The following is a 21,724-nucleotide window of genomic DNA, read 5'->3' as shown; positions in this document are numbered from 1 at the left end:
GCTCATGGAAACTAGTTAGAAGCAAATTCCCAAGTAACGCAGACTTGGCAGTATTCCATTACCTTTGATTATAACAGGGCAAAATTAATGGGCAATTCATGAGGCTATGTGACAGAGAGGTGACAGGAAGTCACTACTATTCAAATGGTAGAAGTCAAGGAGTTGTTTATAGTAGGTGCCATTTCAGCCTTTTTTCCATCATTATGTGAAAACAGTCAACTTTTGTGGCCAATTGAAATGGGCTTTTCCTTCCAGACCACTTTGTCACATCTCCTGTGTTTAGAAAATTAATCTTTAACGAATGCTAATCAAGTTTCTATTATAATATCTTTATATTTAATGTTTGTGTATCAGATGAAAGGCAAACATTTTGGGGCCAGTCACAAAGGACATGAATAATTTCCTTAGAAGCTTATCTAATTAATTTTATTGCTCTATAATATCTTTAAATTTTGAACTCCCATCACTTCATTAATTTAGATAAAAGTGAATCTTCAGCATTTAAATATGACACTTGTGTGAAGAATTATAAGTTGAAATAATTTCAATTGTGCATGTTCATCTAATACAGAGAATGATAACACATTTTGGGGATATTTTGGGGATATATGGTACCAGTTTATTGTTTGATTATATTTTATTGTTTTTCTCCTTGATTTAGCAGTTTCAAGAAATAAAGTAAATGTCTGAGACATTCATTTGCTTAAGAAAACAAAATTAAACCATAACTTCTCTTGTCAGTAAGCTTTATCCTAGCTTTTAAAATTGTAAATCTCATCAAAAAATATTTCAGTGACTCGCCAGTGATCATATGATATAGCCCCTATGCTCGTGATCTTCTAACAATATTAAGTGATAGCTCCCAAACCTACATTACTTCTAACAACAGAAAAGGATTAGATGGTATTATTCTAGGGATCTGGGCCCCTGGATAGTTAACCACCACCCTGTCCCAGATCTTACAATAAGAGAAAACATATATTACTTTAATGTTGAAAGTTATCCCAGAAAGAAGCTCACGGAGATTCTCTAGCCTCTATGCTTGAGTTTTACCACCTGCTGGCCATCTAGATCTAAGAGATAATTGCAGTTTATTAAAACTGTGAGATTAAGAAAAGAGAAGAGAGAAGTTAAGAACATGTGCCTTGGCATAATTATCCTTTTGCCAAAATAGTGAGAGTAGAATCTGTATATGCATGTTTGCCTGTGGCGTGTGTGTGTGTGTGCACGCGCAAGACATGAGAAAGAGGGAAGACAAAGAATATCATATTTCGTAAACTTGGCCCAATCAGCCATTTTCAGTGACTCTAACTCGGTAAGCTCAGCATTCTCTTCACTTCCCCAGGCACAAAATCATGTTTAAAGAGTACGACAGCTTTTTCTTGTACCTGCAGTTTTCGAAGACAATGCATCTATTATTCACTGTTCAAGTCTATGTTGATCATTGTCTATGAATTGAATGCTTAACGAGACTAAAACATAATAGAAGGCTCCTCTAATCACTTATATACACAAGAGTTGGTCTAAGATGTGGCACTGCAAGAAGTGAATGTTATGTAACTAACTAATCAATAGTCCTTAGAGTTGAAATACAGAGAATCACAAAATAAAATCAATCAACTGAAGAGACCTTGGGCAAAATCGAAGTATGAGGAAAAATATGGAATTTCAATCGTTCAGTTTCTCAGAGAGGCTTGCAGATTATTAGTGCAATTCTGAGAATATCAGTCGTGGTACAACCCATTAGATTTATCCAGCTTGATTTTTTATATTTGTACTCAAACTTCAAAGAGTGCTCAAACTTGAAATAAAAATTTATAACAAGCCTATAAGCATTCTTGGGGAAATGGCAGTGATTAGTGACCTTACCAGTAAACAAACAACAAGCAAATATACTTTGTTTTAAACTTCATCAGTATAATACTGCGAAAATGACTCATGTTTGGACGGCCAAAACTACATTTTGGAGTCTTGGAGTTCATTTTTGAGTCATATTGGTAAAGGCATGTAGCCCTGTGAATATTAGTCTCCACATCAGTAATCCACAACATGGGGATCACATTACCTATTACATAGCTCTTCAGTAAGGACTGAATGAGATGATTCTGTGAAATATCTTGCACTGTACATAGTGCACACTGAATATGCACGGAGCTGATGTTTCCAGTTATAAAAGGTAAAGTCTAAGATACACTTGACTATGTGCCCAATATGATCTGGGCGCTTCTAATTCTTCTTATATAATGTGTATAATAGTTCTGCAAATAAGGTGTCAAGGTCTTGAGTTTCAGTGTCCTCAGGAATAAAATGAGCTTAAATAACATGTTCAGAGTCATGTTGGTAGTGGGAGGCAAAGATGGGGCTCCAAACATTTGTTTCCTGCAAACACCGGATTCCCTTTTACTCTTCAGCAGCTGCTATTCAGCTCATGGTCAGACTAGAAAAGAGATGTAAGTCTTTAAGGACATAATCAGACCTTATTTCAAATACCTTACAACTCATTTATCTACCTGATTCAAGTAGATAAAGGGTAAAATGTAAGTTTCTTGTCCTCAGAGTCATGTGTTACACTTTTTTAAATTTTCCCTTCCATTGAAACTAGGGAGCTGCATGCCTCCTCTCTGAATGGGAATGAATTAATTCATTAGACATAAGACAGTAAAAGAAAAAGGACATATTAGGTAAAAGAAAAAGGACATTTAAAGCCACTGGTGTGATTTTTGGGAATTGAGATTTTGTTCCATTACTGAGGTGGTTGGAATTCCAAAGGATAATACTCATCCATCCATAGTTAATCAAATTAGAATATTGGAGAATAGCCATGGTAGTTAAATTCCAATCTTGTAGCATTGCCAGTGGGGTTAACCAACTATAAAACTGTAACATGGCTATGATTATTTGGCATGAGTATTTGAAGGTTTCAGAGGTCTGAATTTAACCAGCTGTCAAAAAGAAGAGTCCGATATATCAAATACAAGTCTGTTTCTTCATACACAAAAGCCAAAGATTTTTCCCCTCCTAGCTTGCTTATAAATATTCAGTGCCACAGAAACACAAATAAATAATTGGCCATTTTCAATGCATTCTGTATAATTTACAAGCGATCAAAAGGTTATTGCATGGTACAGAGTCGAGTGGCACTGCATTTGTTAGAAATGAAAAATCATCACGTGGGCCAAGTCAGCAGTGTATTAATGGGCCAGATTTCTGTGCATGCATATTTGTGTGTGTATGCGTGTGTGTGCATGTGTGTATATTTGTGTGTGTATGCGTGTGTGTGCACGTGTGTGTGTGTGTGTGTGTGTGTATAATTTTTTAAATTTAAGGACTTAAGGCTTAAGGATTAAGGTCTGTGCTACTGGAATTGACCTGGAAAGATTAAAAGATTATTATCTGTTTACACTGATGAAAATCTTTATGAAAATGACATATTAAAATAACTTGGGCTTATCTTAACCCAAAAAGATCCCAAGGTCAATTTTGAATAAAAAATAAAATTCATAAAAGATATGATTCCCTTTCTTTAAGATTATCCCTTTTATCAGTATTAAAGATACCTTCTCAACAACTGATTTGGTTCTAGCCTTTTTTCAGGTTTTGATGTTCATCTTTAATATATAGTCAGTCGAACAAGTAATAGTGCAGAAATGGGCTGTCTACCCAAGATAAAGAAAGAGATAAATCTTTGTTGCAATACAGCATTCTTTTCTTTTGTACAATGGGCTTTATCAATAAAATAAAGCTTTCTTCATCAAGGAAACCTCTTTTAATTTATTCAGAGATGGTCTTTATCAAGCTAAGCTCCAGCAAATGGTGTTTGGAATAATAATTTATACTTTTTTTTAAGCAGCCAAGCACTTGCTATTTTTCCTTGCTGAATGGTCAGATTCCATAATCACCATGTTGAAAACACCCTAATTAAGGGAAGTTGAAACAGACACACAAGCTTTCAAGAAGAAAGTTGAATTGCACATTAAAATGCAATATCCTCAATGCTGATGTTATTTTTTCCTTCCCATAGGGAACCACAGTCAGATATCCCGAGTACCTGTTGCTATTAAAGTGCTGGATGTCAATGACAACGCCCCTGAATTCGCATCCGAATATGAGGCATTTTTATGTGAAAATGGAAAACCCGGCCAAGTAAATATCTCCATGTTGTTAATGCTGAATATGTTTGTATACAACTGTCTCATATTTGATTAACCTGCATTATAGGGTGCACTTGCATCATTCACAATCTGCAAAGTCATAGGCAAGAAACATCCAAACGGGAACAGAGAGGGAGTATTCTTCTTTCAGAGATGTTCATTCTCTTCCTACTTATGACCAAATTGGCTCCTCAAACGGAATGACCTGCTGTGCCATGAACCCCGAGCCAAAAAACTATCTTAAAATATCTCGGGGTATGGATGATCACAGGGGAGGTCTTAGAGTGATGGGGCCAAAATTTTAACCTTCAAATGACGGGAAGTGAGGGAAGAGCCCATGGGAAGGCATGTTTGTTTCATATCAAATGTAGAAATAACACATAACATTGGAACCCTAGGAAGACCAATTGCAGGAAGTGAAGTTTTAAATCTGTAAAGGTGTAGCTGCATTTAGATAGACATAATGTGAACGACATGTTTTAGACATGCAAGTAAAGCATCTGATAATTGTGTATTGATGTGTATTGATGGAACTCTTTTTCTTTTAAACTGTCTTATGTAGCTTAGATAGGACAATGCAGACACAGAGAGAGAGACGGGGAGAGAGGAAGGAAGGAAGGAAGGGGGAGGGAGGAAGGAGGGAGAGAGTTAAGAAAGAAGAACGAAAACAAAACCTGCTATACTCAATGTCAAAATGGAAATAGTCTATGTAAAGTTCTAAAAAACACAAATGTAATAGACTTATTTTAACAAGGTGCCAAAGTACTGTATGTTAAAGAAATTTATCGTTTTTCAACTTCCTAATTTATTTCTGGATGGTGACATTTTAATTTAAATAAACAGCAGCTGACAGCATGACACTGGAGTTGTTAATCCAACTATTCTTGTGCCTCACGTGGGTGTTAGGAATTCAACTTACTATTTGCCGAGCAGTTTACCTGACAAGAGTCAGATTTCTTCCACCTAAGAAAGGAATAGAACTGTGGCTCTATACTTTTATTTAACTCTTACAAAAGATCAAGTTGCTACTCTCCTATAAAACAGTGGGCATTTTCCCTGAGACTACTCTCCTGTATCTGAAGGATTGGCATTGTTTCCATCTACCAAAAAAAGATACACATACATGTGCACACATACAAAGTAAAAGCTAAAATTCTAATAATAAAATTGAGTAATTTTAAACACTTAGACATCATAAGTGTCGTTATAATCAAAACATTCACCTTCAGCAGTCATATGCCAAAGGTGGACCTCTTTTTAAAAATAATATTCTAACATTAGTTTCAATGTTTCTTAATTTCATCATGTCGAATTGCCCTCTATCGGTCTTATCTTTTGAGTGTTTTTATTTGTGATCCTTTGAGGATGGAGTGTATATATACTTGGCAGCAAATATCATTTAGCTAAGTTGGTGAATGCAGTTGGTGGAGAGAGTCTGATCAAAATATATGCAGGTCAGTTTCAAGGATATGGTTGTGTGGGCCAGATTGTTGCTGGGGTAATGTAGCCAATCACAGAGTTATAAGCCAGACATTTTTGATCATAGAGAAACTGTCAAATGCTTGAGAATTTAAGTAAAACTCCACTGTTCATGCAAAACTCATCACACAAGTTCAGAGAGTCAATGGCATCGATATTTCAAAAATTACACATTGGCTTCGCTTGTGATATTGACATGCATGCCTTTGGACCTCCTGGAATCTGGAGGTTTACCCTGTGGATTTTGACTGTTTCCAAGGTTTTAATGATTCCTCAGCAGTTTTTATCCTCCGAAAAAAATGCACTGTTTCATCCCCTTTCCTATGCAAGATCAAAATAAAAAAAAAAAGTTGATTCTTTGTTTTATGATTTTTGCAAATCAACATGAATGACTCATTCTGTGAAAAAATGTTTATGTTGTGTGTGTCCACTGCACTATCTTATCCTCAAATGAATCTATTTAGGCATGTTTATTAGAGTTCATATTTACATGAAGATAATCAGATCTTTGTCTGTTCAGCATAATTTTTGGACATATGGCTGACTGGTTGATACACACGCAGTTGTTCAAATAGCTCCTGAATTCCTTGAATCCTTTGTGCTAGTCAGAACTCATGTTTGATTCATTATATCATTCCTAAGTCACTTTTAATAGCTCAAGTATCTCATTTTTATATTTAACATTCTCCCAAATTCATTTTTGTTATCCACACTAAATAGTGTTCACTTATATAAGTTCAACATAGATACACTTTCAATCATGTCTCATAATACCATACAAATGGCTGACTCACTTTGAAATTAGAATATTCATTATCACATTCATGCAAAACAAATGTCAAAGACTGAATTAGCACTAAATTCATAGTCATCTCAATATTTTTCAACAATTAATGTCTGCTTTATAACAGCCTCAGAGAAAGGAGTGCAGGTGGCTTTGAAATGTCTAGTTTGCCTGGAAGATATGGATTTAAGGCTAAACTCGAGGGGGTCAGCTTCCTGGGAGATGATGCAGCTGAAAATCATTAGCAATAAGCAAGCACAAGCCATTAAAAAAACTCAATCCGTAAAAAATCTTCTGGATTGAGTGAGGCTTTGTAAAGAGTTCTTTAAAACATCTCACAAAATGAAAACCAGTATCAACATGAACGCAGAGAATTCTACTGCACTTGACTCTTTTCCGCTGGACTCATTTAAACAAAGAGTCCAAGAAAAAAAAGAAAGAAAAGAAAAGAAAAAGAAAGAAGGGAGGCCACCTTCCTCTAAGATAGATCTCTAGGTCATGGTACATCTGTGTTAAATTGGCATAGGTGTACTTTGAAAGTAGAACTGGAAGTCCTGTCTCTTCCTCCCACGTTCCCACAATTCTGAAGTAAAAGATGACATTTTCTTGAATTGGTTCCCTTAAGAGAGTAACAACCACCCATGACAAAGAGAGTTCACAGTCAATATTATAAAAAATCAACGGGAATCCCTTTTGATTAGAATCCTTTTAAATAATCCCTCCACTTCAAAATTAGATGTTGATGTGGTATTTTCTGATGGCTAGTTACTCTTATTTAAAACAATTTTCCCCCAATAGTTACAGGTAATTTATCTTAAGTTAAAAGTTATAAGGTGACGTATACCTTTAGTCTCCAATTCAATAATGCCATGATAGAGTCATCTACAAATTACCTGGCCCTCAGTTTAACAGGATGAATAAAAAGATTCTCTCCACTTGCTCCTCTTTAATGGCCAAAGCAGAAATGAGCGTATGGGTTGAGGATTTCAAAATTAGAAGGCAAGATATCTGAAAGTTCATGTGTCTAATAGGATGATAGGTTTTGACCAGACAGTAGATATTTGTCGAACACAAACTGTATGCCAAGACTTGGCTGGGTACTGGGGATTTAGTGGCAGACAAACTTCGGTCTTTTTCCCTCATAGAGTTTTCCCTCTGGTAGGCACTTGAGAAAATTAGATGTGGTAGAATTGCAAGAAAATACCTCAAATCCTCTGGGCAGAAAGGAGGTTGAAGAGATGAGAGGAAATGGAACTATCTTAATGAAAAGACCGCTTAGTATAGGACACATTCCACCAGAGATAGGAAACATCTATCAAGTGCTGAAAAGGAGTCAGCTGGGGATAAACCAGGTTCTGTCTGAAGAGAATGGTACTCTGGTGGGATGGGTGGAGGACCAGGTAACAGCTCCTTCAGGAGAAACCAGTATCTTCCTTCACTATGATAACACCATACTCAAAACCAAACATGAAAGAGAAATAGAGAACATCAGTGATCAGTGTTGGACAGAGGGCCTTCCATAACTCTGTTCTACATCTTGTCTCCTCAGTAGGGTCTTTCTAAGATTTCAGGTGCTTACCTCTTGCTTACCATACATACAGAATTAGGGTAATGTGCTCCAGATGGTTCACTGACACAGGGACGGAACTGAAAATATTGTGTTTCCAGGGGTGACTCAAGGTCTCTTGTTTAGTCTCAGAGAATATTTATTGTTTGAGAATTAGTTAGCAACGGACCTCTTCAGCTATTTTTCCTTCAGGAAGGAGCTTCCCCTGTTACTATAAATAAATCTAGTGGAGTATAATTTGAGCTTCATCACCATCTACAGAAGTCGAGATGTTCTATTTAGCATCAAGTTATTTACGTCTGGGTTAAAAACATACTTTGGTTTATCGCTTTTAATCCCTTCTATCTCTGACCAATACTGCAGCAATATAAAGTTTGCTTATCATGGGAATATCACAGGTCAAAAAAGATAATAGCCCATACTTATAGATATGTATCTAGCCAATGCTTGTCATGTAGTAATGGATATCCACAAAATTTTAGAATCATGATTCTGATTTAGCAGTGACAAATATTTCAATAATTAGTTTCTCAGATATTACCATGGAAACACTTGTTTTATTCACAGACACAGAGTGCACAAATGAAAAATCATTCATTTATTTATTGAACAGTATTTATTGTGTATCTACAAGATGCTAAGTATTGTAATATGACCTGGGGAGACAATGTGAAAAGAACAAAAAAAGTGTTCTCTCCAATGGAACTGAACGAGGAAGAGGGATAATAAAAAAACATAGAATGAGTCAATAATATAAATTTTGAAAACTGAGTTGAAGAAAACTACACAGTATAGACAGAAGAGAACAAAGAAAAAGCAGAGATCTACTTTACGTAGTGTTGTAAAGAAAGTTACTTTTTAAAGGGATATCATTTAGGCTGAAACTGAACAAAAATGAGAAAGGGTAGTCATACAAGAAGTGGAAACAAGAGCCTTCTAGCCAACAGAATAAGCTTGTGCAAAGACCCTGAAGGGAGAAAAACCTTGGTTTGTTTGAAAAATTGAAGACATCTGTGGCTGAGTATAATAAGAGTAATAAGCAACTGTAATACGAGTGTAATAAGCAAGAATGAAATTGGACAAAAAGAATATTGTGTTTGAATAAAATCCATACACACACATACCCACATGCAGACGCGTGCACCTGCAATTAAACACGAAGAGCATCTAGAAGGTTGTAATTGCAAAAGATAATGGTAGCCTGGCCTAAGGTGCTGGCAGTGGAGGTGGAGAGAGGTGACTGGGAAGGCTGCATGCTTCCATGAATGAAATAATACATACAGACATCTAACATGCAATCAACATCACCGTTCTGGGAGTTTGGTGTTGCAATGACATTTTACAGATATGGGGGCTGAGGCTGATAAAAGAGTAAGGGTCTTAACTAAGGCCATGAAAAGTAGGAAAGATGGGCTTCAAAGTCTATTCTTGGAGGTGCCCCAGTCCCTGTACTTTCTAGGATTTCACAATGCTTCCCAAGGAGCAGACTTTGAAATTCCATTGCCTGTGTGACACACTTTTTAGAAAAATAGTAATGAGAATAAGATTCTGATCAAGAGTGAGCACTTTTCAAAAGAAAAAAAAAAACAAAACTCCTGTGATCAATAACACACTCTATTCCAAAGCATTCCACATAATAAGAAAAGTAGAATTATCCCTTGATAAATAGCAGCAATAAATGAGTTTGCTACCATATTTATGTATATTTTTAGTTTCTGTTGGTCTTTTTCTAATAAATGTGAAACAATGAAATGAAATTATGGCATTTTATAACACTCATGAAACAATAAATATAGGAGACTTAATTTTAACTTTCCTGCCGGAGGGCATCTTTCAGGATCTATCTGCATACACAAGAGAGAGACAGGATTGATTTTAGAACAGATGAAATTGATGGCCTCAACAAAATGCATAAAATATGATTTTCATTTTACTTTAGGTGAAGTAAGGGGAAGGCAGATTAGTGGGATGTATAAAACAATATTTGAAGAATTCACATGTAAAAAAACATTTCAAGAGAGTCATTAATAGAAGTATAACTTTTAGAGTGCAATTTTGACAGAGGGGGAAAAGCTAAAAAAAAAGGCAAAAAAGTTTAAAAAAACTCGGAATTTTTGAAGGTTTGAAACTAGCACAATCTAAGTCTGAGTCACAGCTCTGTCATTTACTAGTTTTGTGACCTTGGGTCTTAACTGCTGTTAGTTTAAACTCTCACATTTTAGAAATATCTAGCTCAATATCAAGTGCTCAATAAATAATTGTAATTATTACTAGTATATATTTTAACTAGTTTCATAGTTTCAAAAGCAAAATATTTTATTAGTATTGTCTTTGTTGTTTTTATTGCTCTTATTGTTATATATTTATGATCCTTGATTTGGAGCAAAACACTATAAACAATGCCTAAATGGGTCAGTATAAAAGAGGACAGTCTGTTTTCCCTGTATTGGAATAACTCTTCCTCTGATAATTTACAAGTGTATTTGTCAAGAGTGAAGAAAGGGCTTGTACTTCATTCCTCCCCATATGAATTTGTGGGCTAATATTATTTTTTAAAGTACAGCAGAATCAACTTACAGGAACACATACAATCTAAATCTTTTTTGAAGTCATGTTTGCAGCCTCTATATGCTTTGACTGAACCTCTTGCATGATTCCAAATCCACATGCTTTATTCTGGCCCTTCACCTGAATATTAGGATTGATGATCCACAGAAAAAACAATGGTATAAAGGATTGTTTACAAATCTTGGGTTGTTACTGACTGATGTTCTCTCTTCATTTTATTTTCAACCTACAAGTTAGTAAATAAGAATTTAGATGGAAGCATGGTACGCACATGTGTATGCTTGTTTTTATTTGTTCATGGAAGCCATGGTGATGAGCACGTCTTTTTCAAGAAAGTAAAAATGACACTAGCTATTAGGAGGTTTTAGTCTTATTAGGCTTTGTGTTAGTGACATAAATTGGGTAAGATCTGGTACCAAGAGAAGCTGATGTATTGTTGGAAGGGCAGAGATGCAAATGGAATTAGTGCTATAACCACCAAGCTATGTAGATACAACACCTTCAAAAGGAGATTAAAGAGGTCTCCGGGCCTTTAAGACTCATATTCTAGAGGGTAGCGTGTCTTAAAGTGACAGCCTGAGAAACACTTTTAGGGTATAGCATGTCAGTATATGGTATGGTGTGTGGTGTGTCTGGGTATGTGTGTGCGCGCATGTTTTTCCCAATAAGATTGGGAACAACTGTATTAAACGAAATTAAAGAACATTGTCTTCTACTGGTTTTGTTTCACTGTAAGATCCCCTTGCATTTATAAATACATATGAATCCCCAAAGGGCTAGAACCAAATGGTCTTGGGCATTTACCAAACATAGTTGATTATAAGATCTTTTGAATTTCCTTCAGAGAAAACTATACAACTAGTGGCAAATGGAAGCCAGCTGGAAAAATCTTGCTTAAGAAGAATAAACAATAGGATGCATTTTCAGCCTAGGAAGTAATGTTTATGATATTAATGAGGCATCAGGAAATATTCCTGTGAAGTTGTGTAGTGGAAGATGGAGAGGAGATAAGACTAAAAAGGCAGTTGAGACTTCTAAATTATGTTAAAAACTGTGGACTTTACTAATGAGGTTTTCAAAGCACAGCAAGTGATGGAGTAATTTTTCAAAAATATTGATCATTTCAGAGACGCACAAAATACAGATGAAATATGCAGAGACAAGCAAAAGAAAATAAGAAACAGGAGAAACTGGAAAATTCAAACTTTGTATAAATACATCCTTTAAGAGTCCTTGCTTTGTATCATTTTACCTTAACTTAGTTACAGTAAAGGGAAAGGGAATGAAAAAGAACGAAACTGAGGAAAATGTCAGAAGTTCTGTGGTGGATGAATGAAGGCACAGGCCCCAGATGTCTACCAAGAGGACTGAGGACTTCACTTAGTGTTTAAAAGAAACATATACAATCTAATCTACATTCTCCTGTTGTATTTTCTATAGGTCAGACCTAAGATACATGCTCTAAATAGCCACCTAATACTTTTTAAAGACAAAGACATACTCATGCAAAGAAATGTGACATGGGACAACACTTTGGGGAGGAAAAGAAAAATCCTGATAGAAACTGGATTGCCTTACAAATTATAAAAAAAGTATCCAGGAACTGTCCATTAAATGGATATGAGCAGTGCTCAATTTGAACTATGTTACACAGTTTTGAAATAACTGAGGATAATTGGGTCATGTGGGTTTTCATATAGTTTCCTCAAATTCCTGTATGTCCTCCTTTTTCAATTAGTTATCATTGGTATAACTTGATTTCTCTTGTAGACAAAATTTGTATTTGCAAAGACCGCTCTTTCAGGGGATGGCTCTTAGTCTATTTTGTTTTGTTCCCTTCAGTTATGGACACCATTGATAATCTGATAAAAGCTCTGGACTTTTCCTTCATATATGTGCATATATAAATGATTTCATACAATTTTACTTTCATGTATCATCTTTTCCTTCCTCAAGTTGAAAACTACTGCTCTAAGAAATAGAAGCTAGTATTTCAGGAACGTTTACATTGGTAACCAGAAACAAACTATCAATAATAGGCAAAAGAATGAATAGAAAACCAAAAATTATGCTGTACTGCCTTTGATGTCTCCTCACTCTCTTTCCACCACCTTCGAAATCAAAAGGGAACCTTAATATCCATAAAGCAAAGAACATAAATGTCAAGAATGGATAAGTTCATCTTTATGCACTCTCCAAAATATTGGAAGTCTAAGCCCCAATTTAACTGAAGTACACGTGAGGAAGATATGAATGCCAACAAGATTTTGAGGCAGTCTGACATGCGGAGCAGGAAGATGTAGGGAGTTTGTTACCTAATTTACTTGGGATCAGATGTTACAATGTCTTTGATGCGCTAGCGTTCTGATAAGTCTCTTCATACCTACCTCTCAAAGTTACATAAGAATTAGTGGTGATGCTAAAACATGCCTGACATGATTATTTATTCATCCATTCATTTATTCATTTAGACAATACTTATTAAAAAGCTACTATGTGCCAGACACTGTTCTAATAGCAGTGAGAGGGGGGAAAAAACCCAACTCGTCATCTAAGAACAAATCAATGAACAATAACGATAGGAACTCACAGGGGATATTCTAATAGATTCCAAGAGAGTTTTAAGGTTGTCAACAGATCAGATAATCAGAAATGTGTTTGTTTGTTGGCGGCTTGCCTTTTGAAAAGTTAATAATGACAGTGAAACCTACTACTATTAACTTCTTTTGAGTTACTATAAAAATCTAAAATAATGTTTAATAAACTATATTAATTAAAGCGATCTAAGGTTTAGCATTATTGATAAACAATGAATAGTTTTTTTTAAAAAGAGTCAGAATTATGATATGGCCGACAGTTCTAAAAAAAATTTCTTTTCAGTTTTACGCTTAGAAAGGTCATTTGATTTCAAATCAGTACTCTCAAGAAATAGATCAGAGTCTGCTCCCATGGAAATTCAAGTATGGCCTTGAAATTCATTTCCTTATGCCCGATCTCAGATATGCTTTGTTTTTCTGATAGAGAAGTATATTAGCTTTTACCTTCCCTTGAAATTAATCCACAATAAGTTATCAAGCATTAGATTTTTCAACTGCATCCTAACTTTACTGCTAGAAAGGGAAATATTTAAGCTAAATGCTGTATATTTACTACTAAAAATCTATGACCTCTTCAGAAATTTTTATATCATTTTCATGAAATAGTTGTCCAATTACTTAAAAATCAGCTGATGTCAAAGTAGCTCACAGTGGGAAATGCATGCAGTTTTCATCTGCCATCAACTCAGTGTACCTATAAAATCTGCTTGTGTGGAGGTACACTTCCTTGAATAAATCTATTCTTTTTTCTTCTGTTGTTTAAAGCCAAATGTGTTCAGATGTTATTACATCAATGAAAATTTCAGCCTTTTAAATATGGGTAACTTAATGCATTTTAATAGCATAAAGTCCTTCAAGTGATCTACCAGGCATCTACTCTCAGAGAAAATGATCAGACAGTGGCCATTGCATTAAAATAAAATGAAGTGTCAAAAATGGTTTAAACCAAAGTCTTAACCATAGCTAGTTCATAGGATATTTGGAAGTTAAAGATTCACCATTTCATCACTTTTTTCCCAACACATCATGCACTGATTTTGATGTAAACTTGACAGTACAAACTCTTCTAATGAACAGTAATAAGAGACCTATGGACACCAATCTTCTCCCTTGACTCAAAAGAGTGGATCCCAGACTTAAGCATGCATCAGAATCACAAGACTTTAAAATGCAGATTTCTAGGCCCTGTCCCAAGACTTTTTGGTTCAGCAAGCTCAGAAATTGCATGTCTAACAGATTTCCTGACTTAAATAAATGGTGGAAAAAATATTTATTGCAGATGTAATATTTAGACCAAACTTCTGAGATGTGGTATGACAGGTAATTATACTCATTTACTTCAGGTAAGCTAAATTATTGCCTCTTTTGTTTTGGTTGTGAGAGCGTAACATGTAGATTCACTCGCCAGCACGTATGAGTCTTTTTCATGCAGATGACTTAGAAATGGTATTGCTTGTAGGAGCTCTATCCATTAAATACACGTTAAGAATGCTCTTAGTTACAAATGATTCCCACCCCAGAATACAAGACATCCTCTTTTTTTTTTTTTTTTTTTAGCGATGTTGAGCATCTTTTCATGTGTTTTTTAAAAATATCTTTATTGGAGTATAATTGCTTTACAATGGTGTGTTAGTTTCTGCTTTATAACAAAGTGAATCAGCTATACATATACATATGTTCCCATATCTCTTCCCTCTTGTGTCTCCCTCCCTCCCACCCTCCCACCCTCCCTATCCCACCCCTCTAGGTGGTCACAAAGCACCGAGCTGATCTCCCTGTGCTATGCGGCTGTTTCCCACTAGCTAGCTATTTTACGTTTGGTAGTGTATATATGTCCATGCCGCTCTCTCGCTTTGTCACAGCTTACCCTTCCCCCTCCCCCTATCCTCAAGTCCATTCTCTAGTAGGTCTGTGTCTTTATTCCCGTCTTGCCCCTAGGTTCTTCATGTCCCTTTTTTTTTCCCTTAGATTCCATATATATGTGTTAGCATACGGTATTTGTTTTTCTCTTTCCGACTTACTTCACTCTGTATGACAGTCTCTAGGTCCATCCACCTCACTACAAATAACTCAGTTTTGTTCCTTTTTATGGCTGAGTAATATTCCATTGTATATATGTGCCACATCTTCTTTATCCATTCATCTGTCGATGGACACTTAGGTTGCTTCCATGTCCTGGCTATTGTAAATAGAGCTGCAATGAACATTGTGGTACATGACTCTTTTGAATTACGGTTTTCTCAGGATATATGCCCAGTAGTGGGATTGCTGGGTCATATAGTAGTTCTATTTTTAGTTTTTTAAGGAATCTCCACACCGGTCAGAATGGCCATCATCAAAAAATCTACAAACAATAAATGCTGGAGAGGGTGTGGAGAAAAGGGAACCCTCTCGCACTGTTGGTGGGAATGTAAATTGATACAGCCACTGTGGAGACATCCTTTCTTTGTTTGCTCTTTTTCTTCACATGTGCTCACACACTTCAGGAATGATTTCTTCAACAGGTGCACTTGGGAACAGAAGTCTTTTTTTTTTTTTTTTTTTTTTTGGTACACGGGCGTCTCACTGCTGTGGCCTCTCCCGCTGCGGAGCACAGGCTCCGGACGTGCAGGCTTAGCGGCCATGGCTCACGGGCCCAGCCTCTCCGCGGCATGTGGGATCCTCCCGGACCGGGGCCCGAACCCGCGTCCCCTGCATCGGCAGGCGGACTCTCAACCACTGCGCCACCGGGGAAGCCCTAGAAGTCTTTTTGAAACAAAATTGGGTAAAGGGAGAAGACGATGCTACATGTGTTCACAAGTAACTTTTCCCCATTTGTTCTTCATAACTGCCTAAAAGAAGGCTCTTGTCAAATTATTCTGTTAAATATTTGTACATGTAGGTTGTCTATAAAAGATTCATCTGTATTTCACAGTTTTTTCCCTTGTACTTTAAGTCTTTCTTCTTTATAAAACTAGAAGCCCAAGGAACCTCTCTGCACCTAAATGTCAAGGCAAATAAGCTAGCTGTTTAGATATAGTAAATATAATTGCTTTCCCAACTAATCTGATGGAAGCGAGGCCCCTGTTTGTGTAACATCTAAGTTGTTACACTTATCAATGTGCTATGTCATGAATAAATGGTAGTGACCTTAACAAAAAATAATAAATAATAATGATGATGACTAATACTCATTGAACAGTTACTAGGAACCAGACACTGTATTAACAGATTGACATGAATTTACATAAAGAATTAAAACGACCCTATGAGAAAAGTATTCTTTTATTTAAAATTTAGGAATACTGAGTTTCAAAGAGTTAAGTAAATCCCTCCATTTCATGCAGTGAGTAAAGGATAAGGCTATGACTTCTGTCAAGGCAGCTTTATTTCAGAGTCCGTCAACTTAATGACTATCTCACTGTCTCCACCATGAGTTATATTTTGTGCTATTTTTTGTTATATTGTTACTCAAGCTAAGTACAATTATAAGACATTTCACAAGGTCTTTAACAAGAGTAAAACACCTACAAAGTAGGAATATGTTCCATTTACAAAAATGGAGAAATAGAAAATGAGAGAAGTTATTTCATTTATGCCCCAAATAACCTTGATGCACTGCTTATCGTATAGCATGTGGGTGATAACAATGCAAAACTTCACAGCTATTGAAAATGTTCTTAAATTGTGGTGATATCTTATTTAGGTGATAAGTTACAAGGCAATGATGTCTCTTTCTCACAAAGAAGTGATCCATTTTTTTCTCTTTAATGACACTGACAAAGTTCAGTGGCACATAATTGTTTAAACTGACACAACATTAGGCATCATAATTCTCTAAATTTCACAAACCTGAGAGTATTTCCCTGTTAATTTTTTATGGTAAATCTGATTATACCCTTGACTGTCATGCTTCATAGGCATTTTTTTTTTGGTAGAAATTATGTTGTAACTATTTACAGTAGTAATTTAAGCTATAATTTTTACATTAGCTGTTGCCCAGTGTTTCATATGGAAGTTATTAATATCACAGACTCATAAATATGAATTATTAAGCTAATTCTCTGACATCCCAAGGAACAACTTAGCACTAAGTTAATGCAGCTTTGCAAATGAAATAAGCACATTCAACTGGCACCAATTCTGAGTATGTGTATCTATCCAAACAGTTCTCTGCATGGTGGTAATTCTTCTAATCCCTATAATTTATTCATCTCAGGATACACTCCAAAGCATTGTTTGCATGTGTTATCCACTAGCTTTAAAAACAGTATTCATTATTGGGAGGGAAGAGATGCAACTCTTCAGAAAGGTTTGTGGCAGTGATGTTTGTGCCGAGGAACATTCTATTTGCAAACACTTGTAACCTAATGAGTAAAATGAAAGAGGAGTTGTGAGGATTCAAGATTTAAGTACTTTACCTCCAACATCCTCCCAAGAGCCACACTACAATCACTGTAACAATTCCAGATTTCATTCTTGAAGCCCGTACATACTCAAAGTGGAAAGAAGCTTGTAATTGCCCAGTGGAATTTTCAAATACCCTTAAATTTGCCATTTCAAGCCACAGATACCAAGTGGACACAAAAGTAATGACCCTAATTTTCATCAGCTTATATCAAAGCTAGGTTTTAAAGTGATGAATGTTTCTCCTTATTCTTGGTGTGAACCGTCCATAACAACTTAGAAAACTGAAAAATATTCCTTGGACCAAAGTATCACTCTACTAAAGGAATGTCACTCAGCTTTTAAAGGCAGTGCAAGCCCTCTGATGTCATCAGAAGTGCTGACGTCAAGTTTTATGTTACAGGTCATTCAAACAGTGAGTGCCACGGACAAAGATGAGCCCAAAAACGGACATTATTTCTTATACAGCCTTCTTCCAGAAATGGTCAACAATCCGAATTTTACCATCAAGAAAAATGAAGGTAAATACATTAGCATTGTGAAACAGGGTAGAATATACATTGGAAAATAGGATGTGATTTCATAATGTGACTGAAAATATCAGTAAAATAATTTTTCTTCACTATGAGCAGTTGAAACTTAGCTTATCAGCCTAAAGGCATGGTAATTACATCACTTCCTCTTTCCAGTATTGAAACAATAGATAAGGGAATTGTGAATGTGCAATGCAAGTTAATTTTATCCCGGGGAATACCTCAATCACCTTACTTTAAAAAAAAAAATGGACAGTAAGATTTAACCCCTGTGAAAGTTCCAGTAATTTTACTGAGATATCTGATGTTATCCAAGTACATTATACCGAGATAGCTGATAGAGGAGGGGCTGGCTTATACTTTGCAGTTGTTAAGTTTTAATTGAATGTTTACCAAGTCTTTAGGGAAAGCCTATTCTAATTTCGTCTGGTTTGTGGGTACACATTAGAGGTATTTGTTTTAAGCCTGTACCAACTTTGACAATAGCAATTAGATCAGAAAATCCTTCTTGAAGGACACTCCTTATTAGTATTATTTTGGAGCTAATATGAACTGATTTTCTTGTTAAGTCTTTTACTCACAGAAAATATTTAATCCATTTCATTATTTATTGAGAACCAAGCTCGGATTAACCATTTCCCTTAACTCTTGTCTATTACATATGAAGGTCATAGATCATTTAAAAAAAGTCTATCTCATCTGTGCGTTTTTCTTTACTAAGCTGCTGTACATTTAACAAGGATTTTTAGCTGTCTATTTTGGCTCAGAAGTATTTAAGCCTTAGTTTCAGCTTTTTTAGAATGATTAGCAGAATAAATGTATCATCTGGGGCTGTCTTCTGGCTTTACTATAGGCATTTGTTTAGATTTATGAATGGTCTATATAAAAACTATGCTCAATCTGAAGAGTAAAATTTGGCTCATGACATTTGGTTCATTTTCTCTGTTCTGTTTCAAGGAGGTAGTGAGTTTTGGTAAAACTTCCTTTATGAAGTGAAATAACATTTTATGGCTCTTGTTAAATATATTCTGGCCTTACCCTTTAACAAGATGCTACTTAGTTCTTTGGGGATGCTTTGATAAAGTGGATGCATCACAGAAAAGGAAATGAGAAAGCTATTATATAGATATTACTCATTCAGCTGGCTTCCACTATTATAAACATTAAGGAAATGAAATCTTGATCTTTCTCCTCAATAGAGGAGTTACATGTGTTAGCCTCCCTGAATTAGGAGCTCTAATCCAAGTACATTGTCTTTGTTTTTTGGATAACGCTGCCAACATTTCTTATTTTGTGGAAGCCCCGTGACCACGCCTAAGATGAGAGCCCCCTCGGCAATTCCAAACTGAGCTGAAAGTCTGTGCAGAAGTGTGAGCCGTGCTTACTTTGATTGTGAGCTAATAGGTACTAGTCATTATTTTTGCATATCAAATGCCCTACATTTAAAGATTCTCTGGGAAGAAGTGTTTTCCCATCCCAAAGGTCTGAGATCCTTGGTGCTTTCTGTGCATTCTGCAATTTCAAGATGTGCCCATTACAGGTATGGCCCGTCAAAGACACTGCGTAAACATATGCTGGATGAATGAGAGGTAGTTACTGGGTGCCTGTGAAAGCGTAGTTTTGTACTATATTTATTATGCCCTAAACCCTTTAAAGAGGAGATTTTAGTCCTACAGTGGATGAATTTCAAGTGTTTTCTCTAATTTTTAGAATTAGTACAAAGTAAAAGTTTGTACACCTAGGAAAACTCTTCGTGCTGCAACACCACACATTTCAATAAACCCTGTAGTAGAATATTTAAAGGCATGTGGATTATCTGTTTTATCTTGAAACTAGAAAATAGGATTTAAGTTTTGACTTACCTCACAGGTGTGTGTGTGTGAAATAATTACAAAAAAACAAGCTAGGTATCACAAAATGGACAGAAAGAACACTCTCTGTGCCATGACTGTTTATTTAAAATTATGTGTTGATTTATTTTGCAAAGAGTGACCATATATTGTCCCAACTGGGATTTTTTTTAATGTGAAAGGGGTTGCTATTTATATTTATGCCTAGAAACACCATAAACCAGGACGGTCTTGTGGAAACTAGGACATATGTTCTCTGTGATTTTGGATTTAGGATCTAAATATTCAACATCTCCATAGAATTAATCATGAACACAGGTCTCTGGAACAGATATGTCAAGTTTATACTCTATCTCCCTTTTCCTGGATCAGAAATGCATGAGTTTTGTTTCACTTTTTTGGCATCTGGATAGTTTCCATGAAAGTAGGAAAAAAACACAGTTTGTCTCCTCTTAACATTTAGAAACAAAGCAATGGAAAGAAGTTGTCAGGTTTAAAATGGTGGAGATATACTGATAAGAATGTAGATAAAATGTTGTCTTGTGAGCCTGTTACTCATTCCTTATTAATGATGAGAGAACACAAAACAACCAAAAAAATTCAAATACTAGACATTATTTATTTTAAAACTATGGTATATTTTATGTTTGAAACGTGAGAGAATCAAATGATAAACTCATATTCAGAATTGTTTTTCCTTCTTCAGATGGACTTTAAAATGGTCAATAGCTGATGTTTCTCCACTGAGAACTTCATGATTTACAAGTCCTAGCCCAGCAGATGAAAGTTAATATTTTGAGACAGCCAATACATTCAAATCCATAATTGATAGGTGGATGAACCCTCTTTTTAATTGGATCTTTAAGGGAGATGGTTTCAGTATTTGGCATTTTCTAAGAAACTTGCAGCATGTCTTTCAATTCGAAGTTGCTGTGATCATTCTCCTCTCTCATACAGCTTGGTCCTTCTGCAATTTTCAGCTGACTAATTCATAATCAAAAACAAAATGAGATAGAAATTAACTGTCTCTTGTCTCCTATACAGTTGAGTGATTTCATAAATAATTCTCTTTCTGAATATATGAGAATTATATTTCTGCCAGAATAGGAAAGCAAACTTCAATACAGGTAAAGGTGAAAACAAAGGTCAAAAATGTGATGAGGGCTTCCCTGGTGGCACAGTGGTTGAGAGTCCGCCTGCCAATGCAGGGGATGCGGGTTCATGCCCCGGTCCGGGAGGATCCCACATGCCGCGCGGAGCGGCTGGGCCCGTGAGCCATGGCCGCTGAGCCTGCGCATCCGGAGCCTGTGCTCCGCAACGGGAGAGGCCACAGCAGTGAGAGGCCCGCGTACCGCAAAAAAAAAAAAAAAATGTGATGAGTCACTCACATCACATGTACACACCAAACAACCACAACGCCTTGAATCTTCTCAATTATACAGCTCAGACATCGGTTTCTTCATCTTCCAGTTGGATGAATTTATAAACAAAAGGAGTTTGACTGACAGCATTTCAGTAGTGGCTTCCATTCTAATTGTGAAAACAGAAGATACTCGGCAATTACATATTAACAAGTCAGGGAAGATAAATGAACCTTTTCCAGATACAGAAATCTCTCGCATGCAGAAAATGTGAGGTCGGCAGAAACATGATCTTCGCCAGCCTGCACGTTGCAGTTAAAAGATTTGATTGAAATTGCCAGAAAGCAGGCTGGAGAAATGGGAGTCTTCATGTTTTATACTGAAATATTTGAATCACATGTATAGAGAAATAAGGATAAACATAAAACGCTCCCCTAAAGAGGGTCTG

At 36.0% G+C, this 21,724-nt stretch overlaps 1 protein-coding gene across 1 annotated transcript in view; it reads left to right on the top strand.

The window, feature by feature from the left end:
- Nucleotides 1-21,724, top strand: part of CDH8 (cadherin 8) — a 172,668-nt gene that overhangs the window by 96,515 nt on the left and 54,429 nt on the right. Inside the window, exons 5-7 of the mRNA XM_089902478.1 lie at nt 4,022-4,143; nt 7,560-7,814; nt 17,936-18,053. Of these exons, the coding sequence (XP_089758604.1) occupies nt 4,022-4,143; nt 7,560-7,814; nt 17,936-18,053 (495 nt within the window). The remainder of the gene's footprint in view (nt 1-4,021; nt 4,144-7,559; nt 7,815-17,935; nt 18,054-21,724) is intronic.

The sequence above is a fragment of the Delphinapterus leucas genome, chromosome 20, assembly GCF_059928025.1.
Source record: "Delphinapterus leucas isolate spDelLeu-1000000601 "Yukka" chromosome 20, BTC_Dleu_Yukka2, whole genome shotgun sequence".
NCBI lineage: Eukaryota > Metazoa > Chordata > Mammalia > Artiodactyla > Monodontidae > Delphinapterus > Delphinapterus leucas.
The sequence above is the reverse complement of the archived record's forward strand: the minus strand, read 5'-3'. Positions and strand labels throughout refer to the sequence as shown.